The following is a 12,558-nucleotide window of genomic DNA, read 5'->3' as shown; positions in this document are numbered from 1 at the left end:
AATTATAAAGGTACAATTGGAAAAATACGTTCATTGATGATAAGTACTGCAATAAATATACATTATGATAAACACAGATTTTAGATAGGAGTGCTAGCAGCAGTGGGTATGAGGGAAACTGATGGTGAAGGGAGGAGAAGATTAGGCATGTGATGAAACACAGTTAAGGGAATATAAGGGAAAAGAAGATTGCGTAACTAATGGAGATAGAAGAAGGGGAAGAAGAGAAAGGAGCAAGATAGGAGACACTAACTTTGCTATTTGACAGATGGGAAGATTGGCCTTGTACATTTAATTTTGTGGAAAATGTTATGAGGATGACAGTAGAAAATGGTTCAACTTCTTAAAAGCAGCAGGGAATTGAATTTTGTACAAAGTAAGGGGCAGTTTGTTCCAGAGGTGGACAGCGGCAACAGAGGAATAGTTTGCAAATGTTTTTGTTTTGTGAGTGGACACAGCTAGGATACCAAATAAAAGTGACCTCGTGTTTTGATTATGATGGCATGAAAGGTGTTTAATCTTTGAAGCAGGGTACTGGGGTGTTTGTGCAACAAGGAGCCAGTGAAGTAGACATAGAGTGTGGTAGTCATGCAATTTGTGTAGCTGCAGCCACCCTAGCTGGGAGTGTGAAACACTAACATGATCATATCAGCAAATGTTGCAAGTGTAACACACACAGGCATTCATGGTTAGTTCTAGTCGTCTTTTGTTTGCACTACTCATGCCATGTTGAATTACATCACAATAGTGGTGGTCCTGTAGAACAAATGCTTTCACTAGCTGGTTCAAAAATGGTTCAAATGGTTCTAAGCACTATGGGACTTAACAGCTGAGGTCATCAGTCCCCTAGACTTAGAACTACTTAAACCTAACTAACCTAAGGACACCACACACATCCATGCCCTAGGCAGGACTCAAACCTGCGACTGTAGCAGCAGTGCGGTTCCAGACTGAAGCGCCTAGAACCACTCAGCCACAATGGCCGGTGCATGAGCTGGCATTTCATGTCCTATGGAAATACGTTCTGAAACTTTTTGAGAGCATAGAGTCAAGCGGACATCTTCCGGCACACTGTGACTGTATTCTCTGCCCAGTTGAGATGGTCATCCAAAGTTACTCCCAGATTCTTAACTTTTATTTATTTTATTTATTTGAGATACATATTCCATACATCCAGTATGGCATGGCTATGCGTGGATGTGGAACGAGTCAAAGCAGATACAATATAGGTATCATACAATACAATACATACTGGTATATTACACATGGTAGATGAATGATTCAAAACTGGTACAATACAATAATATAATAGAGATAATAAACAATACAATACAAAAATATTGAAATACTGTCAAGCAAACTATGAGGCATTGTTTGCAGAAATCTGAACTTATTAATTTCTGATGAGCTATTAAGAGTAAGATTGTGTCTTTTTTGCATTTAGTTTAAACACCAGAACTCTAACTTGAAAATTTTAGAAGATAAGATTATCAAGTATAACTGAGGGGAGAACCACAGACAAACTAGATTACATGATAGTATCAAGTATAACTGATGGGAGAACCGCAAATAAACTAGATTACATAATAGGAATTAATAACAGGATTGAGCTTTATTCGTAATAAGTTTTGAGATTGTTAGCTTTACTAAGAGTGTATTACCCACTTTCCATTGTGCCATTTATTTTTGGGGTTTTCCTTTACAGCCACTAGTTGATACTGCCTTCTTTTACAGCCACTAGTTGATACTGATCGATGTGCTGAATCTAAGTTCTATGGCTGTTCTGAAATGTTGGCAGATTGTAAATGTTCAAAATAATTTTATTTAATTCCACCTATTCTGCCCTGTTTGTATTATTATTTGCCTGAAAATACTGCCTTTTCTGTAATGCTACCTCATTCGACTTGTGAGTTTCTCTTCTTTTATATTTTCTGTTGCATGAGTAGTTTTAAGTTAAACAATTTCCTTGTTTGCTTATGTCTGTATAACCAGTACTTTCAAAGACACTGAACTTGTTACTTAATTACATTAGGTATACCTCCCTGTTCTGAAACAAAGTCTCATAATCTGTATACCTCACTTCTGCCTGATGAGGCTGTTTCATTGGATCTTTGTGTCTGTCTGGTTGTTGCTGTTTTCTGTTTGGCTTATTCTGGAAGAAAAATGTGTTCTTCTTTGCAAAATGTGGTAACATATAACCTATGATCTTACAATTTCTAAAGAATGGAAACTCTAGGTTGGTATATTAGTAATATTAGGAGACAGATAGACTGCCAGTCATTGTAAATATGAAATGTTGAGTTGCAGTCAAGCAGAATGAGAAGACTGTTGCACATTTAGCTTTTGTCCAAAGTATTCTTCAGAAAAGAAAACATATGAACATTCATTCGCACAAGCAAGCACACATCACATGTACAAGACCACCATCTCTGGCAGCTCTGATGAGAATGCATTTTTCTGGAGAAAGCCTTGTTCGAAAGGTAAATGTGTAATGGTGTTTTCATTGTGCCTGTCTGTAACTCAACATGTCATCTTTAGGGTGAGTAACAATTATCTTTTTTCTAGCGTTGTTGATATTATGATATTTTTAATATTTGCAGTGAGTTCAATGAAAATAACATAGTCTCATATTTTAGATGTGTGGTGCAAGAATTGTGACTGAAGATGCTGGTCAAATTTCACTGGAGGACTTTATCAATGCTTCACCACATGCTAGTCGCAACTGTACATGGACAATTGTTGGTGCATCACCTGGTGGGTAGATAATATCATTATATTCAATATCAATTTTTATTTTTTAAAGAAATTTCCACTGAATGACTGTTAATTATTCATTTATGGAAACTCCAGGTAGGAATATCAGGTACAGTTTGAATTTAATCAACAATGTAGGAAAAGATAGAATGCTACTTATGATAAAGAAGATATGTGAAGTTGAAGACAGGCGCTATTAAAAGACACTTATATAAAGCTTTCAGCTCCAGTATTCATCAGCAAAAGAGAAATTCAATTCAATTCAATTCAAAGAAACAAACACCATTTATACACACAAGAAAGCTCATGTCATGAACACATGACTGCCAACTCCAAAAATTTGTGCATGTGCAAGTGACAATTGCTGAATTAAAAACACAGGTTACAGTCACTCAAGTTGACACCAATGGCATCTGTTGCCTGGTATTGCAGACAGTTTTTAGTTCTTGGTGGAGACTGGCAGGAGTGGTTAACATGCCTAACTTCACTTGTGGTATTTCACTGCAGTTGTTGATTTTTGTAATCATTATGATAACTGATTGGTGATCTCTGGTATGGAGCCAAATGGAGGATGTGACCCATAAGTTTTGTTAGCTCCATGATAAGGTTATCATTAAAGTCCTTGACTTCCACTGCAGGGTGGTGGTTTATAGAGATACTCTGCATATATCGTGTTTGCACCATACACTGTAAATGGTCACTTGGGTGGCACATTATATGTGAAATGTGTGCTTGGTAAATAGTCTTTCTATTGACAGTGCATGCTAGTTAGTTAGTTTCATTTTCCATAGATTATTTGAACAGTTGTATTATCAAAATGATGTGGTACAACTATATTACAGGATATCAATATAATGGAAGGAAACATTCCACGTGGGAAAAATTATATATAAATACAAAGATGAGGTGACTTACCGAACAAAAACGCTGGCAGGTCGATAGACACACAAACAAACACAAACATACACACAAAATTCAAGCTTTCACAACAAATTGTTGCCTCATCAGGAAAGAGGGAAGGAGAGGGGAAGACGTCTTCCCCTCTCCTTCCCTCTTTCCTGATGAGGCAACAATTTGTTGCGAAAGCTTGAATTTTGTGTGTATGTTTGTGTTTGTTTGTGTGTCTATCGACCTGCCAGCGTTTTTGTTCGGTAAGTCACCTCATCTTTGTATTTATATATATTACAGGATATGTATAATTGTTTAATGTTAATGCTAATGAACACATGTATGTTACTTGGTTGTTTTTGTTTTCCTCCTTCCTCCTCCCTCTCACCTCCTGCACAACTGGAAGAAAATTCTGAGTAACAAATTGTTATGATTAGTCAGATTTGAATATGAAGAAAGGGAATATTAAATACTTGTTAACTGCTGAAGCATTTACAGTGAAGTTCCAGAAATGAAATCTCTTCAAGAAAGCACCTGGTCCCATAAAGTACTGGTAACATGAGAGATGGTTGAAACCCAAAGTTAAAAGCTGGGAAATGTTCCACAATGTGTGAAATACTTATCAGCAGATAGCTAAGACTAACAAAGGATACGCAGAAATCTTAGGTCATCAGGTGAAAATGTAAGCCACCATCAACTTCACATGGACAAAAGTAACAGGAGTGGGATTTAGATTAATCAGATAAATCTGATTGCACCAAAATACAAGGTAAAATCATGAAGTGTCTCACAGGCATTTAACTCATGTTTTGTACATAGTTGTAACTGATCCACTAGATGTCAGTAACATACATTTTAGCTGCCCATTCTAATTAGTTTGTTACAGAATGTCAGTTGCAGGTAATCCATCCACACTAGCATAGTACTTTGGCAGTGCACAAGAAGTATATTCCAACTCTATAGTATTTGTGTGTGAGTGATGTGAACTGGAAGTGGATGTTTTGTATTTATGATTGTGTGGAGCACAATGAGAATTGACGCCAACAAGGTTTTACAGGTTTTACACCACTCAAATTACTGTCTTCATACCAGAAGTATGTGAAGACGAAAGAGACATTGCAAACACTATCTGCATCTACATCTACATCTATACTCTGCAATCCACCATGAGGTGCATGGAAGATGGAACATCCCATTGCACCAGTTAGGGTTCCTACCTGTTCCATTCAGGTATGGAGCGTGCGAGGAATCATTGTCTGAATGCCTCTGTGCATGCAATAAATGTTCTAATCTTATCCTCGTGATCCCTATGTGAGTGATATGTATGGGTTAGTAGTATATTCGTAGAGCAATCATTTAAGTTGGTTCTTGAAACTTTGTTAATAGACCTTCTTGGGATAATTTATGTCTATCTTCAAGAGTCTTCCAGTTCAGTTCCTTCAGTACCTCTCTGACACTTGATTAAAGAAACTGTGGACATTTGTGCTGCCCTTCTCTGTATATGTTCAACATCTCCTGTTAGTCCTATCTTGTACAAGTCCCACACACTTGAGCGATATTCAAGGATGGCTCACATGAGCAATTTTTAAGCATTCTCCTTTGTAGACTGCTTGCACTTCCCTGATATTCTACCGATAAACCTAAGTCACCACCTACTTTCCTGCTTTACTCACAACTGAACCTATGTGATCATTCCATTTCATATCCCTACAAAGTGTTACGCCCAAATATTTGTATGGGTTGGACGATTGCAACAGTGACTCATTGATTAATGATGGCTCACATGAGCAATTTGTAAGCAATCTCTTTTGTAGACTGCTTGCACTTCCCTGATATTTTACCAATAAACCTAAGTCATCACCTAGTGCAAAATTTTGCATTTCTGAACATTTAGAATAAGTTGCCAGTTTCTGCACCATGTTGAAATCTTAACAAGATCTGACTGAATATATATGCAGCTTCTTTCAGATAGTACTTCATTACATATAGGTGCATCATCTGCAAAAACCCTGATTTTACTATTAATATTGTCTGCAAGGTCATTAATATATAGCATGAACACCAAGGGTCACAACATAATTCCCTGGGGCACACTTGAAGTTACTTCTACACCTACTCCATATGATCATACTTTTGGCAATAAGTGTAGATGTGGTACTGAGTCAAATGCTTTTCAGGAGTCAAGAAATACATCTACATGGTTGCCTTGATACAAAGCTGTCAGTATATCATGTGAGAAATGTACAAGTTAAGTTTCATGTGATCAATGTTTTCGAAATCCATGCTGGTTGACATTGAGGAGGTCACTCTGTTCTAGCTGCCTCATTATGTTTGACCTCAGAATATGTTTTAAGGTTCTACAATGAATTCATGTCAAGAGTATTAGACAGTAGTTTTTTGGATCACTTCTACTTTTACTACCCTTCTTGAAGTTGGGTGTGACCTGTGCCTTTTTCCAAGAACTGGGCACAGTTTTTTGTTTGAGATATCTACAGTAGATTATAATCAGCAAATGAGCTAACTCAGCCACAAATTCAGTAAAGAATCTAGCAGGGATTCCAATTCAATACAATTTTTTTAAATTTTCGGCTGTTTTTCTACACCACTGACACTAATATTCACTTCATTCATCTTTTCAGTGGTATGAAGATTCAATTGGGGCAGTTCTCCTGGATTTTCCTTTCTAAAGGATCATTTGAAAATAGAGTTAAGCATTTTGGATTTTGCTTTGCTTCCTTCAGTTTCAGTTCCTGTCTCATTCATTAGGGACTGGACACTAACTTTTACACTTTCTACTCAGTAATCTCTTTTTCTTTACAAGTTTATTTACAGTGACTGTATACCATGAAGGTTCCCTCCCATTATGAACTGTTCTACTGGGTTCATATCTATCAAGTCCATGGTCTACTTTTCTTTTAAAATTGAGCCACAATCCCTTTGCATCCTCCTGCCAGTGCTGAAAATTTCAAGTTACCTCATTGAGATATACCACTACCGATTTTTTTCTCTAGTTTACTGAACTTAGAGATCTCTCTGCATGTTGTAGTTGTCCTGTGTACTTTGGTAATCACTGTTGCCATAACCGCATTATAGCCATTGATACCAGTTTCGATGTGGACATCCTCAAAGATGCCAGGTCTCATTGTTGTCATTAGGTCTAATGTATTGCCACCTTGGGTTTACTGGCTATATATTCTAGGTAGTTTTCAGAGAAGGTATTTAGCAAAGTTTCATAGGATGTCTTATCTTTGGTTTGGTCAAGATACTTGAAGATGCTTCCATCATTGAAATCCTGCCCAACTTGCTGCGTGTTCGAGGAGTGCTGTGGTGAGTGTCTTAACATGTGGCAAAACCAAGGTGAAACTGTATCCAGATGCCATATGGTTGACAGCCACAACTCGTTACAGATGTCATAGGCTGGGCAGACTTGCAAAAGAGGACAGGCAGAAGTAACATCAGACCTTAATGCTTAGAAGAGTACAAGTCTGTCTGAACAGACAGTGCACTGAACACTCCTAACGATGGGCTTTCACAGCCGACAAACCATGTGTGTGCCGATGTTAATGCAATGACATTGGCATTTATGGCTGAAATGGGCACTTGACCATCAGCACTGGACTTCGCACAGTGGCAGAGCAACGCATGGTCTAGTGAATTCCCATACCTTCTTCATTATGCTGATGGGAGGGCGCAAATCCATTGTCTTCCAGGGGAACAACCCCTTGATGCCTGTACAGTGGGATGGAGACAAGCTGGCGGCAGCTCCATAATGCTCTGGGGAACATTCATGTGGGCGTCCATATGTCCAGTGGAATTTGTGCAAAGCACCATGATGTCCAGTGGAATTTGTGCAAAGCACCATGATGGCCAAGAAGTATCATACATTGGTTGTGGAACACCTACACTGCTTCATGACGATCATCTTTTCCAACAGCAGTGGCATTTTTCAACAAGATAATGTGCCATATCACAATGCCAGAAGTGTGATGGAGTGGTTTGAGGAACACAGTGATGATTTCTAGTTGATGTGCTCTCCCCCAAACTCATCAGTCTTAACCCAATAGAACACATCTGGACTGTGAGTGAACGTGATGTCAGACCACATCACTCTCTTCCCTGGAATTTATGGAAATTAAGTGTTTTGTGTGTGCAGTTGTAGTGCCAACTCCCTCCAACAATGTTCCAAGGCCTCATTACTTCCATGCCGGAATGCACTGCCACTGTCATCTGTGCCAAAGGTGGACATACCGGCCATTAGGTAGGTGTCATAATGTTCTGGCTGATCAGTGTATGCATCACTTCAGAAGAGTCAAGGACAGGAATAATGTATCATTTTTGTGATATTATGAACAGTAAGGGACAAAACATGAGAAATTCAAGGTCTTATCAGAGCATGTTTGGTCTACTTTTCAAGAGGCAAGGGCTAATTCCATGGCTGTGTATGATTTTGATGTGAGACAGTGGGCTTGCACAAAAGCTAGAGCACTTGGATTGATGGATTATGACTCTGGATTTAATTATGACATTCACAGAGGCAGCACACTATCTACCATGGATGAACGAGACTCGATTCTTGTGTTGCAATCAACATCTTGAAGATCACATTCATATACAGTTCAGCCAATTATTTCTATGGAAGGTAGACTTCTTTCTTCAATACTCTTTGTCAAGTTCAATTGTGTTGGCCATTAAAAACTTTTCTAGTAAAAGATCAAGCCTATATTTGTATATCTTAAATCTACTGCACTAATCAGCCTTATTAGAATCTAGAAATTAGTGGTAGTTTTGAATAACTGTGTTCTGCAGGAGGGAACCATGTGGTACAGTATCTGAAATACATAAGATTTGAGTTACTCAACACCCAACTACACAGTTATATCATTTATCCAATGTACATATTATTGTTTACAATTGTTTCTAACAGCTTTTTTCTCTGCCTCGTGATGATTGGGTGTTGTGTGATCTCCTTAGGTTAGTTAGGTTTAAGTAGTTCTAAGTTCTAGGGGACTGATGACCATAGATGTTAAGTCCCACAGTGCTCAGAGCCATTTGAACCATTTTCTAACAGATTTGTACATCATGACCCACAAATGCACTTAATAACAGGTATGTACAGCTAAATGGAAAAAAATAAATAAATAATAATCATAATGTTGTGCCTGTGTTTCCTGTCTTATTCAGTATTACAGCACTATGTATAAGAACAAGCAATCATGTCGGAGGAACATCCGCAACTGAGCATTGTACCATAGGTTAAAAATATTGCTACAGTTGTAAGGTCCTTTTATTTAACACACGGCCAGTTTCGGACTCTTATACGCCAATCTTCAGGTGTCGTAACTTAGTACTGTAACCCCCAAATGCTGTGGTGGATCGATACTGATGAAAGACAAACGAGGTCTTAGGAAGTTGTGGTTCTGTGTAAAAGCAATGAATAGATCCAAGCACTTGATGCTCCCATATTTAAATAGAAATTACATTAAGTTGCCTATCAGTTGACTTTTTTTTGCAATAATGACACATGAAATGTGTAACTAACCTCTAAAGGAGCACATCTGCTGGATCATAATCCATGTCCTTCATTCCTATAACCCTCCTGGCCACTCCAACCCTATACAAAACTTCTGTGTTGCCAGCACACCTACTTCGTCTATTCATCATCCCTACCTCTCTTCTTGTGTCTCACTATTACTGGAGATAGTGTGTCACAGGTCTGCTTGCACAATCTTAGGTTAGACACTGATGACATGAAGACAGATGTCTGATGGAACTGTGTACTACCATCCCCTTAGAAGCTTCATATGTGATGAATTTAAAGTGTTGTGGCACAATAACAGTGAAGTACTTGATAGGCTACACAGTGATACACAACCTGATGCCTGCATCTTTAGCCTCACTCTTGAGGCTCTAACAAAATGAAACATAAATTGGAATCTCAGACTTTGCAATAAGATATTAACAGATTTCGTGTTATTTCACAAAATTATTGAGCACCAGATGTGAAGCAAAGGATTTTACATGTTTAAATGTGTTGTATGTTATCAAATACATGGTCGTAATTAATATATAACATGTTAAGTAATCATTTTACTGTTTTATTTTCTAGATGATCGTGTGACACTTACCATAACCCACCTGGACTTCCCACAGACTAGTGGGCCTGACTGTTATCCAGAATATTTAGAGATTCGTGATGGTGAAAATGTGAATGCTACACTCTTGGGGCAGTACTGTGGTTCCAGAATACCACCACATATTACCAGCCATGGGAATGCACTCTTTCTCAATGCTTTTACAATGAGTGGTGTACATGATGGTAGATTTATTGCATTTTATTCTGTTGCAAGATCAGGTAAGGCGAACAGGAATTATTGTACCATTAAGTAATTTACTGTAATTGCAATGACAGTGTGATATAAACTCACCATTTTTCCTCTCTGTATTAGTTATTAATGACTGAATTGCATATGACTGACTATCAACCAAAATCTTATAAATTAACAGGAAGGTGAAAATTAGGAAGTTTTTCTGTATTTGACGGTGTAAATATTCATTTCTTGATTTCTATAATACTGGAAAAAAATAATGGAATGAACAAAGATTTCCACCAATTATGTAGCAGAGGGACTGATAGCACAGACAAGAACTGGAATACAGAAAACATCCTGTAAATTTATATTCTTCTTTGGAGTATACTACTAAATGATTTCACTATATATCTAGTGCCTAATTTTATTGATTTCATGGCTTCTGAGACTTGATTTGGACATTCAGACAACTGGAGGATTTCAATACTGTAATTTCCTCAAAACTTGGAGGAAATCACATATGATTCCAGTTTTAAAATGCGGAAAATACACATACATGCCTGAAAATTACAGGCCATTATCCTTGTTATGCCATCTACTCAAAATCTTTGAGCAAATGTTGTTGAATCATTTGGGTCAAGTTATAGAACCAGCTTTAGTACAATAAGAAGCAGGTTTCAGACCAGGAAAAATTATACATCTTAGGACCTCAGTCACCAGTTTATTGAGGATGGCTTTGAAACCCAGAAAATTGTAGGCATAGCTTTTATTAACTTGGCTGCTGCTTGTGGTACTGTCAGACAAAATGCATTGTCACAGAAGACCTAAAGGATAACAAAAGATTATGGCTTCAACAAGCTTATTCAAAGTTTACTCCAGAACAGTAGATTTTATGTGGACTTCTATGGTTAGTGTAGCAAATGGAGGTGTCAAACAAGAGGTTTGCTACATGGAAGTGTTCTTTCACCAATGGTATATACCGTAATGTTTATGTCAACGACCACCCATTTTTGGTGAACACAAGGAGTAGTCTTTATGCCAATGATGTTGGGCAAGTGAGTCAAGGAAATCTTTTGAACATGTTGAAACCCACATGACAGACACGGAGGTAGCTGAGTGCCTATTACTCTAACAACCAACTTTTCTGAAACCCAGCTGAAACATCTTAAATACAATCAGGCATGTTGCAAATTTGACATCACATGGCAAGGGATACATTTAGTAAATATGACATATCAAAAATATTTGTGAGTCACTCTGGATCACACTCCGACTTACAAGCAGCATTGTCAGAATGTGAGAAGGCAGGTAGAAGTCAAAAATAATATCCCTTGAAGATCACTGGTAGCAATCCCAATCCCAGGGAATGATGTCACTAGCAAAATGTTAGAGTGTCGTGGATTATGCATGCCCAGTCTGGTACAAATCCAACCAAGCAAACATAATGGAAAAGGCACTACACAAAACGTGCAAGCTTATTATGAGTTGTTTGAAACCAGCGCCACACGTAAAGCTGTACCACCTCTCTGGCATTGCACCACCAGATTTTTAAAGTTAAGTAGCTGTCAACATGATGAGAACTAATCTGACTTATCAAAAACCATTTGCTGCATGGGTACATTCCACACTCACAAGGTTGAGGTCCAGAAGAAGTTTCCTCAAGACAACTTCAGTCTAGAAAACAACAGCAGATACAGCAAGAAAACAATAATATCATGGATATCCCCACTTGAGAATAACTCTATCTGGCCTTCCTCTTCAGAAACCCTTCGAGCTGGGCATGTACAGAATTAGATGATGTGGGAGACACTCAACCATTTTCGTTTTGGAATTGAAAGATCCATCAATAGCCTCCAGATATGGCCTTTTCTATAGATACCAACAGATGTGACTACGGAAAACCACAGATTGTGGAGCTCCTACTGGACTGTCTATGTCCTGCCTGTTGCACAAACAACAAATGTGATCTATGAGGGTGACTCAAAAAGTAACAGGAAACTTTTGTTAGCAAAGCATGTATTTCATTTACGGATATAAACAAGATATCATTTTAGAACATAACTACTCTCATTTTTTACACACTTCCCATACTGTGCTGCCAACTTTTCTGCTACATTTGAATAAAAGGTTTTTCATTGTGCCCAAAACCAAGAGTGCACCGCTTCTTTAACCTCATCATCACTGTCACAGTGTTGTCCTCTGATAGCTTCCTTCAGGGGTCTAAACACGTGGTAATCTGAAGGAGCGAAATCAGGGGTGTGTGCAGAATGCAACACAACCTAAAATCACAATCTCTGAGTGATGGTAAGAGTTGCAGCAGCACTGTGGGAGAGCACATTGTCGTGAAGAGTGAGAATGCCTCCAAACAGAAGTCCTCTCCAATGGCTTTGTATTACTGGCTTTAGTTCATACCCCAACATGGCACTGTAATGGGCCCTATTCACTGTTTCACCTCTTTGCTGATAGTACTCCAAAACTGGCCCATTCATATCCAGAATAGTGTGAAATGGACCTCTCCGGCAGAGGGCTGAGACTTGAATTTCTTCATGGCTGGAGAAGATGTGTGTCTCCATACTGAAGTCTATCTTTTGCCTTTTGGTTCATAGTG

The 12,558-nt window shown here is 38.2% G+C and overlaps 1 protein-coding gene across 1 annotated transcript in view; it reads left to right on the top strand.

Annotated features, from left to right (window-relative positions):
* LOC124711575 (cubilin-like) overlaps positions 1–12,558 on the top strand; it is a gene marked incomplete in the record, with an annotated part of 644,865 nt that overhangs the window by 233,260 nt on the left and 399,047 nt on the right. The window contains 2 exon segments of the mRNA XM_047241722.1: positions 2,637–2,754; positions 9,749–9,994. Of these exon segments, the coding sequence (XP_047097678.1) occupies positions 2,637–2,754; positions 9,749–9,994 (364 nt within the window).

This window comes from Schistocerca piceifrons, chromosome 8, assembly GCF_021461385.2.
Source record: "Schistocerca piceifrons isolate TAMUIC-IGC-003096 chromosome 8, iqSchPice1.1, whole genome shotgun sequence".
NCBI classification, from domain to species: Eukaryota; Metazoa; Arthropoda; class Insecta; order Orthoptera; family Acrididae; genus Schistocerca; species Schistocerca piceifrons.
Note: the sequence above shows the minus strand (reverse complement) of the source record. Positions and strands in the feature narration are given on the sequence as shown.